The 20,898-nt window shown below is 34.8% G+C and overlaps 1 protein-coding gene across 2 annotated transcripts in view; it reads left to right on the top strand.

The window, feature by feature from the left end:
- The first annotated feature begins 198 nt into the window (after positions 1 to 198).
- The window catches only part of LOC111045127 (DNA-directed RNA polymerase II subunit RPB2), a 39,232-nt gene continuing 18,532 nt past the window's right edge, over positions 199 to 20,898 (top strand). The window contains exons 1-6 of one of the 2 annotated variants that reach the window (XM_039435755.1): positions 199 to 423; positions 9,043 to 9,266; positions 10,943 to 11,147; positions 16,012 to 16,139; positions 17,540 to 17,698; positions 18,449 to 18,613. In XM_039435755.1, the coding sequence (XP_039291689.1) occupies positions 405 to 423; positions 9,043 to 9,266; positions 10,943 to 11,147; positions 16,012 to 16,139; positions 17,540 to 17,698; positions 18,449 to 18,613 (900 nt within the window). In that variant the 5' untranslated portion in view covers positions 199 to 404. Of the gene's footprint in view, positions 424 to 9,042; positions 9,267 to 10,942; positions 11,148 to 14,260; positions 14,465 to 16,011; positions 16,140 to 17,539; positions 17,699 to 18,448; positions 18,614 to 20,898 lie in introns of those variants that run through there. The other variant, XM_039435758.1, reaches the window with a different exon arrangement.

The raw sequence follows: 20,898 nt of genomic DNA, 5'->3' as shown, positions 1-20,898 counted from the left end.
TTTCTTTCATAAGGTATGCATTGACATTTTGTGAAAACTCTTTTTACAAATTAAATACTTAATACGGGAGAATAAATTTTGAATTTGAAAAAAAATATTTTTCAATGATTTCTATGTTAATATCATTTATAATAATAATGATTATAACTCACATTGATTAATCGGGAATTGGTCTTTCTGAATCGATGGCATTGGATTGAAGAACGACGATTGAAAAACAACAGTGGCAGTGGCATTTATTTTAATCGGCGAATTTGCTGAGCGTCATCAACGTTGTGATGTTTCTTTTCTGATTCTGATGTTATTTATTTCTTTCAAAAACTTTATTGTAAATAAAATTGTTCATTGGATTATTTTTTAGTGTTGCATGGATCCAAATTGTAACTAAGTGAATCAGTTGAAACATGTATGAACTAGATGAAGGTAGGCTAATACTTGCTTGGTTATGTTTAACAATATTAGATTTTAGGCCCAAGTTTTTATTTGTTTACACTAGTAGTAAATTCAGTAACTTTACTTATGAGTAATTATCCAAAATCTACTTATGTGTTAAATCTTGTTTTAACCATTTTCATAATTTTCCCCTGTCTTTACTTTCATTGCACCAGTAATATCCTGAAGTATTGATACTTTCATAAATAGAACTAAAACTAATATATTTAATGTAATTCATGGTATTTCAAGCCAGCCTTTGTCATATAAGCTAGAGTTATACACAAAGATTCATAATATTTTGACAATTATCAAGGTGTTAAGTTGAAAAGACAGATAAAACTAGGAAATTGAACTATTTCCTCCTCACTCAGAAAATGAATCTTCAAATGGGTTTTCTTATAAATTTGGCATCTTTCTTGAAACGTATAAAGCCGATATATCAGCGCCAATGAGTTGAACAGAAACTGGCTGAAGACTAATAGAATTTCCAACTTTTTAAATAGTGGCAAACAGTGTTCTAGATACGGTAGTTTAGGCTATAAATAAAATGAATAAATGATCTTATTACCTTGTAAGCTAATTGTAGCAATTGGTTCGTCAAAAAACAAGCATACAAAACATATATATCAACAAAGGAGAAATTGATAAAGCCTATATTAAAAGCAAAAGTCTTATGTGCAAAAAAGACAATATCACATGAATAAAGAACAGTATCTCATAAAGTTCACGAATAAAATTTTTTGATGGTAGCATTCGGGATATCAAAAAACTTCCCTTATTGAATACAGAGGGGTTTTCACGAGGAATGCATGGGTGCATTTGTTGAACTGCTGTGTTGTAAGAGTCCTCGCTGATGCTGGCAGCCGGTTGAAAAGCCTCATGCTGAGGCTACCAGGGCTATTTTGAATCCTACTCAGTCTTGTAAAGGGCAGGTTGAGTTGGCTTCTGCCTCTTGTTTTGTGGTCGTTAAAGTCACTCCTCAGGCTCAAACATTCCAGGTTGCCCTTGATTTGTTTGTGGGATATGAAGATGTAGAGGCAGATGTTTGTCATGACCGATTCTGCACAAAACAGTGGGCGACAATGATCAATTATGCCAGAGCCCGTGATGATTCTGATGGCCCTCTTCTACAGTAGGAGAACTCTATCAATGCCGCTGGCTGCACCCCAGTGTTCCAATCCATACATCACTATTCCTTGGAAGAGATATATGCAGTCCTCATATAGCTTTTAGGTACACACAGCATCAGCTGCCTAAGTAGGTAGATACTATGGACAGCTTTGTACATATGAAGTCGATATATGGGTTCCATGTCAATTTCGAATCCAGATGGAAACCCAGAAGATCAACACTTCTCGCCTGATCTGTGACATTTCTCAAGCCAAATATTATCCTTTGAGTCTTATCCTCATTTAGTTTGAGATAGTTGGACTCAAACCAAGCTGAAACGGTACTCAGAGACTGACCCATTACTACATTCAGATTTTCCACTGATTTATTGACATCATACAATGTGGTGTCATCTGCATATGCAACCAACCTGTTACCCAACACTGATGGAACATCATTCATCATGATAATGAAAAGTAGGGGTCTCAATATGGATCCTTGGGGAACCCCATGAAGAATCGCTTCCAACCCAGATAACCTTCCATTCACCTGAACTGCCTGGCTACGATCTGACAAATAAGACTTGATGAGCTTCAATGTCCCCTCTGTGACTCCATAATAATCCAGCTTGAACAGAAGAGTTTGGTGGTCGACAGTGTCAAAAGCACGGCTCAGATCACACAATGTCAATCCGGTGAAAACACGGCTCTCAAAACCCTCAAGAATAGTGGTTACCAGCCTTCCAACTGCCTGGGCTGTAGCTCTGCTAACTCTAAAACCAAACTGAGCATCTACAAACAAACCAGTGCTCTCGAAGTACCAGCATAACTGATTTTTAATAATAGATTCAAGGATTTTAGAGAAGACTGGCAGGATAGAGATAGGCCTGAAATTGCCAGGCATATCAAATGATCCTTTCTTATGCACTGGAATGGCCTTAGCGATCTTCAGAACAGTAGGAAGACACCCTCTGTGATACATGCATTCAGGCAAGAGGTCAGGGGTGTAAGGATTTGCAAAATGACACTCTCTTGATCAGATTTACTGACATGCCAAAAAAGTCTCTACTATTTGAACTCTTCAATTCACCAACAATTTCCAACACCTCCTTACATGAAACCGGTCGTAGTGAGAAAGCTGCCTCAGGCTTGGGCACAGCATTCAGAAACTGCAGGGCTGATACTTCTGGACTATATATCTGGGCTATATGACTATAAAACAATGCATGATATGCCGTCACCAAGTAGGCAGCTTACTGGCGGTGGCGTAGCCTCAAAAATTACCTAGGGCTAGCTCTCATGGAAAATTCAAACCTCCCCCCCCCCACAGTAATTTTGAATTTAACTTTCAAAAGTCAAAAAACTTAATTGTAAATTATTATTACAGTTAATACTTTCAATATCAGCATGGAACCAAATTAAACCTTTTTGTGCTTCAAACAGCTCTTTTAAAGCACGGATTACCTGCTACTGAAAAATAAAACAAACTTGTAAAAGCAACAATCTGCAACAGATCGGACCAAAACTGGCAAAAACAAAATATAACCTCAAACAATAACATATTCAACTCGCATCGGCTTCATTTCATTTTTATTTCACCACCTACATCACAAGGATGAGGGGCACGTCAAGGAAGCGAATGAAAGTCGCTACTCGTCAATCACCCTCTTCACTGGAAATTCCTTCAGTAAATAGAGTGGATTGTCTAAAAGGTATTTTTTAGAGCTTGCTTAAATGGTTTAGGCTCTTTTATACTTTTTATATCATGTGGCAGGCAATTATAAAAGCGGAAACCCTGTGTTTGCGGCTGTCTCTGTGTTTTCAGCAGTCTACTGCATGGGAAGTCGAAATCGTTTTTCCTCTTGTATTATGTTTATGTATATTGTGTCTACATGGCCTAACCGTTAAATACTTTTTTATATAGGCTATAGAATTGTCTTGTAGATATAGAGGGATACCACTGTAAAAATTCTGTCTTTTCTGAAATATAAGGTCTGCAGTAAGCATCATATGGCAAACAGTTCATAATCCTTATTGATTTATTTTGTAATTTCAGTATTTGTTCTATGTATGTGTGCTGTGCACTTCCCCAGGCTATTATGCCAAAACTTATTTGTGAAGCAAAGAGCGAATGATAGGCCATCATTGCAGTGCTTTTATTGGCTATACTCCTTATTCTTCTTATTCCAAAGAATGATGTGGATGGTTTGCTACACAGTAATTCAATGTGCTCCTGCCATGTTAAGTTTCTATCCAATATTATGCCCAGGAATCTTTTGCTGAACTCGAAATCTCCTCCTCAGTACTCAACTGGCTACCAGCATTCATGATGGTCCTTGCCTGTGTTTGAAAATTTACTATGGTACTCTTTGAAATGTTTATATTTAATTTTAATTCTAACAAGGTTTTTTGTTAAGGCTATTGTTATAATGTAACTATAGTTCCTCCTGGGTTTTTCCATTTATTGTTAATGTAGTGTCATCAGCAAAAAGTATGCATTCTGAAGCTTTTGGGAGTTTTTTAGGCAAGCTATTAATATAAATGAGGAAGAGTAAGGGCCCCAGCACAGATCCCTGTGGCACTCCGTTTCTCATAGACTGGGACATTTTTCTCCCACATTTCTTATATTTGAGCTCCATAATTTGGTACCTATTTGTTAAGTAGTTCTCCAGTCATTTCGTTGCCTGTCCTTGTATCCCTATTATATTCTATTTCTGAAAGTAGAATCGTCCAGTCCAAGGAGTCAAATGCCTTCCGGAGATCCAGGAAAACGGCCGAGACCATGTTTTTTTGCTAAGTGTATTAAATTTGCTATAGCTGTATCTGTTGATTTATCGTCCCTGAATCCATGTTGATATTGGTGAATCTTTTTAGTTCTTTTAAGAAAGTTTAATATTTGTAGGTATATCGCTTTTTCCAAGTATTCAGACGGCGTTGGCAGATTAGATATCGGTCGGTAGTTCTCAATGTCAGTTTTACAGTTCTTCTTATGTTTCGGATGGACAAGTGATATCTTCATGCTGTCGGGCACTATTGATACTCTTATGGAGGAGTTGATTATTTGTAGGATTGGGTAGGCAATTTCCTTTCAACAATGGTACAGCAGTTTCCCTGGGATTCCATCTATACCTGCTGAGTACTTGTGTTTTGTTTTTGCAAAAATTTCAAGCATGTCCTTCTCTGTCACTCTCTTGTATGCCTCCAGCAATTCCTCATCATCCCGTTCCAATTCACAATTAGCAGTGCTTGATGTCTGCTATATATTTAAGAAATAATTATTGAAGACTTCAACTAGGTTGTGGGGATTTTTTTCTAATTTGCAATTTATTCTCAGACAGACTCTCTCGTCCTCATCATCATTCTTCCTCTTCTTTCTCTCTTCATTTATCACCCGCCATGTCTCCTTTGGTTAGTTGACCACTTTATTCTCTCTGCTATATGTCTTTTCCTTCCATTTTTGACTTCAAAATCATATAATTTTTTCCAGATAAGAATATTTATCCTTGTGATCCTGCTCTCCAGTCAGCATGTATATAGTATTAGCATCTGTCGGCTAGTACAGTTATAGTGCTAGTACTAGTTATATAGTATTCAGTCAGCTGTTATCGCCAATATTCGGGTGAGGTCATGCTCTCCAAAGAGCGAAGCTTTCGCTCCGATTCAATACAATGCAAAAGGAACCTACTCCCTCACCACCCCTCCACCTTTGAGAATAACATTGTCATTATAGGCCTAAAGACTAGCGCTCAGCTTTGCGCTAGCTTTGCGTATACGGCCTCGTCGCTACGCCTCACACACGCTAAATGTGAGTTGAAACATGAAGCCATTACTGTTTTCACGAAACTTTCTACCTCTCTGAATAATATATATGGATAATAATTATTTCTTGAAACTAGTTGGGCTTCGCAGCTAGCCTAGCTAGCCTTGAGAATACGCCACTGCTTACTGGCACATTGCTCAAGTGCTTTCGTACTTTGGAGAAACGATTGCAGACCATGTTGTTGCGTATACCTTCTGCTTCATCCATTACTCACACTTGTGGGATCGATGGAATGATAAGATTTTTGTATAATAATTCTATACATGTGGTTATATTATACAAACAACTATTCAGATGGTAGATAAAACAATAACTACTCTTGATAAAAATTCAAATCATCACTCATAAATTCATGTATATTATAATGTGCCTTGTCATAAAGCAGCTTCCTAACGGTTCTCTTGAAGGCGGTCTCATCCAACTGCTTCACACCAGGAGGCAGCTTTTTGAAGAATTTCAGGGCAGGAATCCTATAACTGGCTTGTGATTGATGGAGGAACTTGACTCCAGGATCACCAAAGAAATGTGGAGCGCGCCTAAAAGAGCATAAGCTAACATGTTCAAATTTCTTTTATTGTTGTGAGCATTGATACAATGTATAACAAAGTCATAAAATACAAAATAAAAATATGAGAACAATACATAAAATATGAGATCAATATAATATATCTATAAAAGTCATTTTATTTCACATCACATATTCAAAAATAATTCATTTCTGTTATAAGGACATTTTTCAACAAGATAAGTTTTTATTTTACTTTTAAAACATTCAAAATTGCCAGCCTTAAGACTCTGGCAGGTAATTATAAAGTCTTGTACCAAATTCAATAAAACAATTCAATGCATAGGAATAGGCCTAATTACACTGATTCAGTCTGAGTGAAGAAGCATTTCTTGTATGATGGCTATGAACAGAGATATTCAAAGCAAGCCAGACTAAGTTTTTCTTAATATAACAAAAATTCCAGCGCATAAATAGCATGAATTGTCAAAATTATATAATGCTTCAAAAATGGTTTGCAATGATACTGACTAGGAACACCAGCAATAATTCTAACGGCTCGCTTTTGCAAAACAAACAGTTTTGTAACATTAGTATCATTTCCCCAGGCATTAATACCATAAGCTAAATGACTATGCACATGAGCAAATTAAACAGGTTTTAACACATAAGAATTGATAATAAATTTCAAACGATTAAGTAGAAATATACCTCTTGACAGCCTGCCATGCAACAAATTTATGTGTGACTCCCACTTGAGATTATTTTGAATAACTACGCCTTGAAATATTGAACTATTTGTGTTAGAACTGAAACCAAACTCCAACATCTGAGTTTTTTCTTTGTTGAGACATAGTGAGTTTGCCGCAGTCCAGTCGTGAATTAATACATTTACAAAACTATGAAAATTACTAAGCTCATTGATAGGCCTACTTTTAATGTGTACTGCCAGATCATCCGCAAATATAAAAGGCTTTACAAGATTGGTACTTATGGCAGCAGGGAGATCATTGACATAAATAATGAACAGAAGTGGGCCCAAAGTAGATCCTAGGGGGACTCCTGATTTACTTCCAAGAAATCAGAATAGCTGTTTTTGTAAAAGACAGACTGATACCTTTCACTCAAGTAAGATGACATAAGACTAATAGCAGCATTGTCAAAACCATAAAAAGTAAGTTTCTCAATTAATATTTCATGAGATATTGTATCAAATGCCTTAGACATATCATAAAAACCACCTTTTACCCTATGACCATCATCAACAGAATAATTGCAGCTCTTCATAAATTCAAAGACAGCCATGTCAGTCCCTCTGTTTAGTCTAAACCAATATTGACTGTCACTAAACAAATTGTTTTAAGTCTTGGTTTGATCCATGCTTGCTCCAAACCATGACCTGGCCTCCTCAAGCAGTTGGGCAGACTTGAGGATGGCTAATTGTGTATCTTCATCCTGGGCAACGAGAGTGGTGACATCAGCAAATAATAGTGCTTTTTCCTTCATGCTGAGAAGAGGAAAGTATAGGGCCAAGAATTGATCCCTGAAATGGCTCGACTCTCTTGTTTGCGGATGATTCCTGCTGTCATCAGGTGCAGACATTCAGCAGGTGTTGGATATGTCAGCGGAACATCTGCAGTCGTCAACCCTTTGGTTCCAGATCAAACGCTTCCAGCTGAATGAAAACAATACCTAACATATCATCTGTAGTCTGTCATGAAGTCTGCCTGGTGATCAAGACCCTGTGAAGTTGCTAGGCTTTGTCTTGGACACAAGACTAAGCTGGGCTAGCCACATTCATTAGGTGACCAAGAGACTGTCCAGAGTTTATATCCTGTTGCCGAAGCTGCGGGGACTTGTGACGGAGGCTTACTTGGTATTGATATATTACACCCTCTTTCACTGTCATATTACCTAAGGTCTACTTTGTGGAGTCATTCAGCTAAGTTTGTGAACGTACTGAAACTGAAAAAACTGGGCTGCCCAGATAATGTCTGCTAGTAACATCGTGCACACTGCAAGCCCCTTTTTGTTAGGCTGGGTATTTTGACAATTACCAGCCACTTCATTCTTCTCTGTCTGATGTCCACAAAAAAATAATCAACAAGACTTGGAAACCCGGTCAGAAGTGCATCACTACAACACCAGGCATCGAGAGCTGATTACCATTCCCAGGGTCCGCCTACAGATATCGTAGGTATGCTATAGGAGCTCAGCACTACGCTTCAACAACTGGTAGCTTGTACAACATGGGTGAAGCAGTTGGAATTGGGTGCATTTGGGAGAGTGGTGACCAAATGCTTGAAGGTCAGGGCCTATTACAGTGCTCGAGAGTTTCTGGACGTCGACTTAATTAAGATTTTGGCCTTTTAGCCAGGCATGTAATAGTGTGTTTTGTTGTTAAAACCTGGGCTGGATCCCACACACTGCTATTTTGATCGTAATCATTTGTTAAGTAATGTTTTGTATTATGACGCCATCGATCCCACAAGTGTGGGTAAAGGCTAAAGAAGAAGCTATTGAGGTATTGCCGAAATGGCAAAAATGTCGGGACTATTTGAGTTTTTTGTAATTATTTACAATCTTGATAAAATCCGTTTCTGAAACTACCTTCCATTCAGAAATCCTGCAGTTATGAAAAAAGACTGTCAACTGTGTTTCCTGCACTGTTAGTGGAGACTGTTCATTTTTTGGCTTTATAACATTATCCTCTGTCTTACAGGGGTTTGGAGCTTGTCTAATGGTTTTATTCAATGACCGATTTCAACTCATGATCAATTTCCAAATTATGTAGTATCTTTTCTCCATTTCTTCACATGTGGCAGACTTATACAGACGATTAGAAACAGTAACAAGATCTCTAATGTTGACTAATTCAGGTATGCACCACAAATTTCTAGAATTTACTTTTGAAGTAAGTTTTTGAGAATGCAGAAGGCTGCTTTCTTCTCAATGGGAATAAATCATCCGACTCATAAAATTGTTGAATAACAGACTAAAAGCCTCAACTGGTGCACTCAAAGTTAAGGGCATCAAAATTATTCATTGTTTTTGTATCTCGAAACATTTCATATCAACTACAAACACCTTATTTCTTGAAATCTTATTATGTAATGTATTCTGTATTGTTTGAAATTTTGTGTTGAGGTAATTGATTGGATTTGTGATTGTAGAGCAATATGAAGAGGAGGACAATGAAGAGATTTCAAGTGAACTGTGGCAGGAAGCCTGCTGGATTGTTATCAACGCCTACTTCGACGAGAAAGGTCTGGTGCGACAGCAGCTGGATTCTTTCGATGAATTTATTCAAATGTCGGTGCAAAGGATAGTCGAGGATTCGCCTCAGATCGAGCTGCAAGCCGAGGCTCAGCACACGCATGGAGAGATCGAAACTCCGGTATGTCCATCTCAATTTTAAATTGAAAAATATATTCAATCTAATCTATAAAATAGTCCCCTTAAAATATCAAAAAACAAGAATACAAATTGTAACTACTAGTTTCGGTGATCAGACCATTGTCAGGTTATAAAAATAAATGTTTACTAATAGTTTTGTTATTTTAAATAAAATCTTCAAGTAAATTATTTTAGCAGCTGCCCCTATCTATCATCTAATTTATTTGAGATGTTTTATTTAGATCGTGTGATCACCGCAACTAGTAGTTACAATTTGTATTCTTGTTTTTTAATATTTTATTAATTTTTAAGGGTACTATAATTCTATTTTATAAATACAAGAAAATAGCCCTGAATTCAAACATTTCAATCTAATCTATTCTGGCTATGTTGATACAATTAAATAAACCTCTCCAGAAAAAATTATATTTTTAGAACATTTGTGTTTGGTACATTCATTATCATTGAATATTCTAGATTTAGTCATTTATTTTAGATATTTTTAGATTTATTAATATTTAGGATGAGCAATCTTTTCAATTTATACATTTTTGTAGGTACAAGTGGATTTCTCTTACCTACCAAAACATACAGTATCAAAGAGGAATATCGATAAACCTTTTTGATATTAATGAATTCTTGTTTTTATTAACAAATTAAAATACTATTCAGATAGTTCCGATTTATTTAATAAATAAATTAATAGGTGTTTACATGGAAGAATCCTTTTAATAAGATCATCACAACTCAGCAAATAAGTTTGGTACCTACCTTTAATTTACAATTGAAAATAATAATAATAACTATACTATATCAAGAAATACAAGACTCACTATAGGCCAAGTTACTATACTGATAACTATAGTAAGTTACTGTAACTTAAGTAATAATTCTTTACTCATTCATCGATTAAATTTGCTATAATAGGTTAATGCCTAGACATTTTTCTTATCAATCGGGTTTTCATCCATTCATAAACTGTTGAATAGATCATTTCAAGTACCTTGAACAATTATGGGATGTCGTCATCGTATGAGAAAACGATTACCACTATCACATCTATATATCAGCTGAAAGGGTTTAATAGTATAGTTCCATTAGTTAGGTCAATAATGTAGGCAAAACTTGAAACTTTCATCTATCAATAAATACACAATATTATTTGTTGGCAATAATATTAGCAAACTGTGAAATCATATCGAATTCTTGAACCCATATCGAATGGGTTGAAATTCTAAAGAGGATAACATGTGAGAAATCAAATTTGTATAGAAACAATTAATTTTATTGCGGCTAATGCCCACTGATGAGATTTTAGGTTGTGCGTGGGTAATAGCATAGATGAAGGATAAGTAAGTATATTAACTATATTATTCTTGTCTCTGGTAATAGGCTGAGATGGTGATGAGATGTTCAAACGTCCATGTCTACCGATGGGTAGCCACGACCAGGTAGACGAGCTAGCAGACTGAATGGCGCAACGCCTTAGTCGTCTCGGCTAATCTGGCCGGCAAATTCTAGTGATTTATCGAGTTGATTTTGAAAATCATGCTCTGCAGTATCAATTATCAATTACTTCATAATCAGTGATGAATAAAGCATATTTAAAAATTAGCATAATAATGAAAGGATGCAATGAATCAAAGTTTAATTTCATTTTTTTTTTTTCTGTGACAGCCGCATTTTCTGCTGAAATTCGAGCAGATCTATCTGTCGAAGCCGACCCACTGGGAGAAGGACGGTTCGCCATCGCCTATGATGCCCAACGAAGCGCGCCTGCGCAACCTCACCTACTCGGCACCTCTCTACGTCGACATTCTCAAAACACACATCAAATACGGAGAGGAGCCGGTTGAGACTCAACACCAGAAATCTTTCATAGGTATTGAAAATTAAACTCACACTTAAGGTGCAATTCCTTAGCGGCGTCTCGAGTCGCGTGTCTAGAAACACGTGGTTAGAGCCGCCGCGGCTTGAACACATAACCTATAATTAATGATTCGATGATTCATTAGATATAAATCGTAAAAGCAATATAGTAGCCAACACTTCTAATTCATCTGCCGCCATAATGCTCATGCAACATAAAAATCCAATGAATAATCGAATCTAATGAATTTATTGGTTATGTGCTGTAACGACGCGTCACGAGCCGCCTGCTTGGATACGCGCGTTTCGAGACGCGTCGTCTCTAAGGAATTGCACATTTATTGCAATGAAAAAAAGCAAATTCAATATAAACACAACAAATGATAGCCATAAACACCTTTAACAATTACATGGCACTATTGAGCAAGGATACTATTTTATCATCCTGGTATTTTTTCTTACTGGTGAAAAGGTTTTAACTTTAATTTTTTCATTAACTTTCCATTCATTATTCCTAGTAATATTAATCGAAAGTATTGTATTTATATTGTACTAGCTCTGTTACATTTATAGTCTTGAAAAGATTTAGAAATCAACTTTATCTTGCCAACTCTATAATATAAAGTCGACCCTAAGGGCCGGTTTCCGAGCTCGGGATTTGGCCAAGTTCTAGACTTTGAACAGCTGGAGTCAGAAAATTGGCTTTCCGAAACTGGACATAGTCGTAGTCATTGTCATAGTCACGTTTGAATTAAATTTCGAAAAAATAGAAAATTGAACACATAATAAAATAGAGAGAAAATAGTGTAAAGTTATTTTGAATTATTTAGGAAAGTTTAATATCGTGAAGGAAAAACGTTTCCAATTATAGAAATGAGAAAATAAAAACTGTGAATACCTACTGTGATAAAAACTGCGACTACGCCCCGTTTTGGAAAGTCAGTTTTCTGACTCAAGCTGTTTAAAGTCTAGAACTTGGCTGAATCCCGAGCTCGGAAACCGGCCCTAAATATTTTTAAACATGAGGACCAAGGAAAAATTCAAACTAATGAAAAAATAATGTGATTAGAGAATCAGTTTGGTTTTCAAGAAGGTAAATGCACAGAAGATGCTATTGTCAAACTTGTGGAGATCTTATATAATAATTTTAATAATAGGAAGAAGACATTGGGAGTCTTCCTGGACCTGAGTAAGGCATTTGACACTATCCCACATTCTATGCTTCTGGAAAAACTGCAATGCCTAGGCATAAGAGGTGTACCCCTGGAACTTTTCAAGAATTATTTACAAGGTCGTTCCAATCTTGTTCCACCAAGTTCCTATCACCAATTTTGTTCCTCATCTATATTAATGACATGCTTAACCTGGAAATAAAAAATTGTGAAATTTTATCATATGCTGATGACACTACTTTACTATTCACCACTAACTCCTGGAACGACATGAAAAGAGTTAGTGAAAATGGTCTCAGTAAAATTAAGGCATACTCGGATCACCACACTTTGACATTAAACACCACAAAAAGTACTTATTTAACTTTCTCTCCAAATCAAACCGGCCAACCTAATCAATTCAACAATATTAAAATTCATTCACATACCTGTCTTAGTAACAGATTGGTGAACTGTGACTGCCCGATAATAGCGAGTGCTACAAAAACTAAATTCCTTGGCATAATTCTTGACCGCCATCTTAGATGGGATATACAGATAAATAGCATATGTCGAAGATTGAGGTATCTAATTTTTAAATTTCACAATATTGGTATGCTGAAGAATAAAGATATTTCTCGTCTAGTTTATTTTGCTTATGCCCAATCAGTACTGCAATATGGTATAATAGCCTGGGGAGGAGCCAGAAACATCCATCTCAATAAATTATTCACCATACAAAAATTTTTAATCAAATCAATTACTTCCAAACCAAGACGTTACCCCAGCAGTGATCTTTTCAATGAGTTCGAAGTATTAACTGTCAGACAATTATATACAAAGAGTCTTCTCTTATATATAATAAAAAACAAAAACAACTTCAGACTTCGAGAGACTATGTATGATTTGAGACCATCTAGCATTACTTTTCAGAATGATCGTACAGTGTTGGACGTGTACTGTAGGCAGTTTGTCTTTGTAGCTAAAAGACTACTGAATCGTATACCTTTTGATTTTGTCAATTTCAGATTAAACAGTAGAACTAGGCATGAATTGGATAAATGTATTGTAGCATTCAAGCTCAATGAAAAACTATTTTGATACAAGTAAAATTCATTTACTATAGATCCTATACTTTCTGTATTGATCAAAGATTTTCTCCTTCCAAAGTTATAATAACCTTTAGAAATAACAAATATCAAACTTTTTTGTAACTATTGAATAATGTATTCTTTTGTAGTGAATACCTTTCCCTCTTATTTTCAATGTTTTTTGAACTGATTCATGAATTAAACTACGTGATTTTCCATTTCTTTTTATATTGTATATAAATTTCAATATGCTAAGGATAGTGGATACTGTTACATAAATTATATGCTATGATTATCATCATTTTATAATCATGAGTTGTGCTGCTGTTCAATATTTGTAATTTATATTTTGTACATTTCTATTAGTTAGGTCAATAATGTGGGCAAAACTTGAAACTTTCATCTATCAATAAATACACAATATTATTTGTTGGCAATAATATTAGCAAACTGTGAAATCATATCGAATTCTTGAACCCATATCGAATGGGTTGAAATTCTAAAGAGGATAACATGTGAGAAATCAAATTTGTATAGAAACAATTAATTTTATTGCGGCTAATGCCCACTGATGAGATTTTAGGTTGTGCGTGGGTAATAGGCTGAGATGGTGATGAGATGTTCAAACGTCCATGTCTACCGATGGGTAGCCACGACCAGGTAGACGAGCTAGCAGACTGAATGGCGCAACGCCTTAGTCGTCTCGGCTAATCTGGCCGGCAAATTCTAGTGATTTATCGAGTTGATTTTGAAAATCATGCTCTGCAGTATCAATTATCAATTACTTCATAATCAGTGATGAATAAAGCATATTTAAAAATTAGCATAATAATGAAAGGATGCAATGAATCAAAGTTTAATTTCATTTTTTTTTCTGTGACAGCCGCATTTTCTGCTGAAATTCGAGCAGATCTATCTGTCGAAGCCGACCCACTGGGAGAAGGACGGTTCGCCATCGCCTATGATGCCCAACGAAGCGCGCCTGCGCAACCTCACCTACTCGGCACCTCTCTACGTCGACATTCTCAAAACACACATCAAATACGGAGAGGAGCCGGTTGAGACTCAACACCAGAAATCTTTCATAGGTAATTGAAAATTAAACTCACACTTAAGGTGCAATTCCTTAGCGGCGTCTCGAGTCGCGTGTCTAGAAACACGTGGTTAGAGCCGCCGCGGCTTGAACACATAACCTATAAATTAATGATTCGATGATTCATTAGATATAAATCGTAAAAGCAATATAGTAGCCAACACTTCTAATTCATCTGCCGCCATAATGCTCATGCAACATAAAAATCCAATGAATAATCGAATCTAATGAATTTATTGGTTATGTGCTGTAACGACGCGTCACGAGCCGCCTGCTTGGATACGCGCGTTTCGAGACGCGTCGTCTCTAAGGAATTGCACATTTATTGCAATGAAAAAAAGCAAATTCAATATAAACACAACAAATGATAGCCATAAACACCTTTAACAAATTACATGGCACTATTGAGCAAGGATACTATTTTATCATCCTGGTATTTTTTCTTACTGGTGAAAAGGTTTTAACTTTAATTTTTTCATTAACTTTTCATTCATTATTCCTAGTAATATTAATCGAAAGTATTGTATTTATATTGTACTAGCTCTGTTACATTTATAGTCTTGAAAAGATTTAGAAATCAACTTTATCTTGCCAACTCTATAATATAAAGTCGACTCTAAGGGCCGGTTTCCGAGCTCGGGATTTGGCCAAGTTCTAGACTTTGAACAGCTGGAGTCAGAAAATTGGCTTTCCGAAACTGGACATAGTCGTAGTCATTGTCATAGTCACGTTTGAATTAAATTTCGAAAAAATAGAAAATTGAACACATAATAAAATAGAGAGAAAATAGTGTAAAGTTCCAGCTATTTTGAATTATTTAGGAAAGTTTAATATCGTGAAGGAAAAACGTTTCCAATTATAGAAATGAGAAAATAAAAACTGTGAATACCTACTGTGATAAAAACTGCGACTACGCCCCGTTTTGGAAAGTCAGTTTTCTGACTCTAGCTGTTTAAAGTCTAGAACTTGGCTGAATCCCGAGCTCGGAAACCGGCCCTAAATATTTTTAAACATGAGGACCAAGGAAAAATTCAAACTAATGAAAAAATAATGTGATTAGAGAATCAGAAAGAGGCAAAGGGAGATAGATTGAAGCAACCTTCTCCATATAATTATGTAGATTATTACATCTAATTATTGCTGGCTTGTACAATAAATCATACTAAAATAACATTATAGTTTACTGTTCAATGAATTTTGCAAAGTTTGTACTAAAGAATTTTAAACCCTAGAAGAATAACATAAATACATATATGTATATGTTATATACATAATATAACATATATTTATACCTATATACATATATTTATATTTATACTATTATATACATATATTTATGTATATGGTGATGACATGCAATTAGAATATCGATGAATAATGTAGTTGTATCTACATAAATCTTAGGGAGAGAGATTTGTTCCATTTTCAAAAGCTCACTAAACCGTACAGTATATTTTGTTCTTCAGATAATTTATTGAATAATCTTTCTATTTATAAGGAAACCCCTCGTTTTGTTCTATGATTGCACTCTATTGTTTTCAGGCAAAATTCCGATCATGCTGAGATCCACGTACTGTTTGCTCAGCGGCCTCACAGATCGTGATCTTACTGAGTTGAATGAGTGCCCTCTAGATCCCGGCGGCTACTTCATTATCAACGGATCTGAAAAGGTTAGATCACATAGTTTTCATAGTAATGCATGGTTTCTAGTTCTTGAAGTGGAATAATATAAATAAATATGAAATATTGTTAATTTTTGTTTGATAACATAATCATGCATAGTAAATGTCCATTAGAATTCTCTATTTGATACCAATAAGACACTGCAATCTGAAATGCAGATTTTCATATTCTCTATTGAATATTATGCAATCTATTCTTGCAGATAGACTATGAATTTGTGTAGTCTGTTGTACATTTTAATATCATTTTTCATGAATTTCTTATTCCATTGCCAACTGTGACTATTAATTCACTTATAACTCAACACATTTAAATGACTAGTAGTCTCTTATTTTTGAAAACGCGAAGCTAATAGTTACTCATATTACAAATATATATTTTGGTTAGGAAGTCATCTAGTTGTGATCCTTAAAATAGGTAGAAATAAAAAAGCAATTCTAGGTTAACGTATGTTGCTTTTGATGTGTTAGTGTAGATACTGTTGTCTATTGGGATTGGGTTTTTAAAACTTGATTAAGTCAAATGAATAAACGAATCTTTAACTGTATGTCTCTCGTGATAACATCTTCAGTCCTCAACCACAACCCCAATGCCAATAGACAACGGTAACCACAGTAACACACCAAAAACATTCAAATAACTGAAATTATTTCTTTCTTACCTTTACCTGTTCTAAGGAACACAACCAGAGTATGCCTTCTCAGCCAAATATGTAAGTTTTAACTTGAAGTTTTTATAAAAATACATTTTTCTACAACTGCGCGTAAAAAAAGAATTTACATACTCAATTCTCCTTGTAAAACAGCTTATTTCTGAGGAGAATCTACTTTTTCGCTCGCTAACCATCCGCACTTGCGCAGTAGATTTTCTTCACGCTCGCTTATCATTTGCGCATGCGCAGAAGAGTTTCTTTACGCTCGCTAATCAGCTGATGGTAAACAGCTCGCCAAAAAGTCAGATCTTAACCTAAAAAGTGGGTAATTGTAACTCCGCCGATATAAGTAATTTAACAGGCTGGGCTCTTGCAAAATTATCACGCTCCGCTTCGCGTCGCGTGATAACTGTTTTGCGCGAGCGATAAAGTCGCGCATTACGCTCTTAATACATAAATAGCTATTTCCATCGTTAATATTTTCGCTAATCATTCTTTAATTAATTTAAGTAGGACTTTAATTTTCCTCTATTGTTGTTGTGAGTATATTCATAGTTCATGCTGTTTAAAGTTTTCAATGGTGGAGATGGATTATTGTAAATATAAAATTGATAAGAAATGAACACAAATTAGTATTAAGATATTGAAGAGCTGTAGTGAATGAGCATAATATACAGTATTTATATTCTGATGTAATCTGTTCAAATTTTGTGATGAATGTTTTATTGCAACCAGGTTTTGATCGCTCAAGAAAAAATGGCCACCAACACAGTGTACGTGTTCAGCATGAAAGATGGCAAATATGCTTACAAGGCTGAAATAAGATCTTGCTTGGAACATTCTTCTCGGCCTACGTCAACTTTGTGGGTCAATATGATGGCGAGGGGTGGTCAGGTGAGCTTGTCAACTTTCTATTACTTGCTACTTACTTGTTTTGTCCTCTTCGCTGTCCAGTGGCTGGATGATTGTCAAAGTTTCTCATCTCCGAGGGAATTCGTGTCAGAAATGTGTTCCATATTGGTTCATTTCACCAAGTATCGGTACGGTTACTGTTACTATAACTTTCTTGAGGTAAAGCACAAGACAACAATTTCATCTCAAAACTGTTTTTCCTATTTATATTCATATTCATAAATTTGTACAAATTTTGTTCAGATTATTTTTTCGATTGCTTAAATCTAGATTGTAATAAGTAATTATCCTGAGCATGTTACAAACCATTGACTGAAGATTATTGAATGATATCCTTTATTTAATAATTATAGTACTGAAATTCAAACCAGTATCTTTTTTGTTCATCAGTTTGTGAGATATGAACTTATAGTTGAACATTTTGGTATATATCAATTCAAAATGATAATAGTGATAGAGATTTCAAATTGATAGAAAATAAATTATAATATTTCCGAATTATAAATTCTTGAGACGATTATTTCATTTTTATGGATTTTGAGTTATGACATTGTTATTACCAATATCAATTATTACGAATTACAATTATAATTATTATTGCCAATGGAAATTGTTTTCAAAAATTAGCTTTTCCATAAATATTTGATGTTTTGAGAATTTTACATGCATTTATATAGTTTGTAAGTGGTTTGAAATAGATGTATTAAATCGGTTTGCTTATTTATTTTTCAGAGCATCAAGAAATCGGCCATTGGTCAAAGAATCATTGCCATCCTGCCGTACATCAAACAAGAAATTCCCATTATGATTGTGTTCAGAGCTTTGGGTTTTGTGGCTGACAGAGATATTCTGGAACACATCATCTATGACTTCGACGATCCAGAAATGATGGAAATGGTAATTTATAACGCATACCCGTTGTCAATCATGTTTTATGTATATATTCAAGTATACGCATATCATGTAGGTTGATTGAAATTTAATTTTATTCTTCTTCGTTTACAGTGTACAACAAATATACATAAACAGTTTGAGGAGGCTCCTCACATTCGCTAGAGACTTTGGTTAAGGAGCGAGTTGTTTATGTAACTTGCTGATTATTGTAACGTTTTACTACTTTTTTTAAAATTCTGAACCAACGTTACTGATTGATTGATTATTTTCCTTTATTAGGGCGGAGTTAGGACTCTAGGTCCTTTCTCCCACACAACCCTTTACTAAAATAAAAAAAATTACAGAAGATTACAAATTAATATAAATAAAGAAAAATTCTTAATCAAAATACAATCACATATGAAGGGTATTTACGATCTCCCTACCAATAATCTAGGGCATTGTTCCTGGGTAAGAAACATAATTATCATATTTAAATTGTCCGGAAGTCTTCAGTTACACTGTTTTTTTTTAGAAAAAAAACAAAATGCTTGCTTTTCTAAGCAAATGCTTTGCTTTTTAAGAAATTGAAACTTTGCACAATCATTTATAACAACTAGACAAAGCTACAAAAAATTATGATTATTTTTCAAATTCATAAAAAATGGCGGCCATTCAAAATTTTGTTTCTTATATAATTCAGAAACCGTTGGTTTTTAAAAGAATAACTTTTATTAGTAAATTTATCGTTTTAAGATTGAACCAATATTAACTGAGATTTGGCAGCTTTAGTGATAGGACACCGCTGGGGGTTAGTTGCAGTGCAGAGTGCATGCCAAGCCATGCGGCTAAAGTCTGCCACAATAATGCAACAGTCTCCGTCTGTTTTGCATGTCATTTGTAAGCTATTTTAGATCATTTCAAATAATAATTGAAGCTACATAAACCCTCTTGGTCTTGGCATAAGTTTAGAATAATTGTAATTTATTTCACTTGAGTAGAGAAAAATTAGGTAAAGTTTTGTTAACAGTAAGCTTTTTATTTTCATTAATACAGAAACTTCAATACATTCAGAAAGAAAATAAAAATATAAAAAAGAATACAATTAACATAGGTTAGAAAACATAGCCAAACTTCAAATAATTTTCCAGTCAATGGAAAACCGTTTTTTTTTATTTATTTATTTTTTTTTTAGATTACGTCCTAAAGACTCCAGTCACATGGAGTATAAGACAAGTCATGTTATTACATAATAATTCTAACACTAAGTAGTTCAACCTAGTTTAGGTTTGAAAGGAATTCTTGTACACTATAAAAAGCTCTATCAACTAAATATTTTTTCATTTGTTTTTTGAAAATCTTCAAATCATCATTACTTTTCAAGATTTGAGGTAGCTTGTTATAAAATTCCCTACCAATATAATCTGGTTTTTGTTCAAATAACCTACTATTGTGACCCATTATATGATAATCTGCTCTGTTTCGCGTATTATACTCATGAACATCTGAATTCTGGATCACACCACTCGTTTTCACATGCATTACAACTTCATATACATACAAAGATGGCACAGTTAGTTAATAGACCAAGCTTTTTAAATAAAGGCCTACAAGAGTCTAACCTATTCACTTTCTCTATACATCTGAGTGCCTTCTTTTGAATCTTAAACACTCTGTCCATATTTTGTTGAGATGAATTACCCCATACTAAAATAGCATACCTAATATGAGATAGTATAAGTCCATGGTAAGCAGTTAACAGTAGTTTTTTATCATTCAGCCTAGCAAGCTGCCGCAGGACAAATACCCCAGATGATATCTTATTACATATCCTCTCAATGTAAGGATGCCATGTTAATTTCCTGTCCAATAAAATTCCCAAGAATGCTACTTTCTCTTCTTGGTCTAATTCATTTTCCTCTACAAACACATTTATTTCTCTATCCTCTACTGAATTATATTTACTTTTGAATTGTAGGAATTGACATTTCTTACTATTTATTGTTAATTGCCTTTGCTTCAAGAATTGGACAATTGACTGTACTCCAGTAAAAGCATTTATTTCTAGACTATCTAATAAATAATTGTTAAAGATAAGCGATGTGTCATCAGCAAACAACAGAGCTCTGTGATCTTTTAACTCTTTTGGTAATTGGTTCACATACAACAGAAACAGTAAGGGACCCAGAATCGAGCCTTGAGGCACTCCAGCCTGGACCTCCAGTTTTTGAGATTTAATTTTTACTATTTCATTCCCATCCACCTTGGTAAGCTCAACACACTGGTTTCTACCTATGAGATACGATTCA

The sequence above is a fragment of the Nilaparvata lugens genome, chromosome 1 (genome assembly GCF_014356525.2).
Source record: "Nilaparvata lugens isolate BPH chromosome 1, ASM1435652v1, whole genome shotgun sequence".
Taxonomy (NCBI): Eukaryota; Metazoa; Arthropoda; class Insecta; order Hemiptera; family Delphacidae; genus Nilaparvata; species Nilaparvata lugens.
This window is presented reverse-complemented; position numbering and strand designations above follow the sequence as displayed.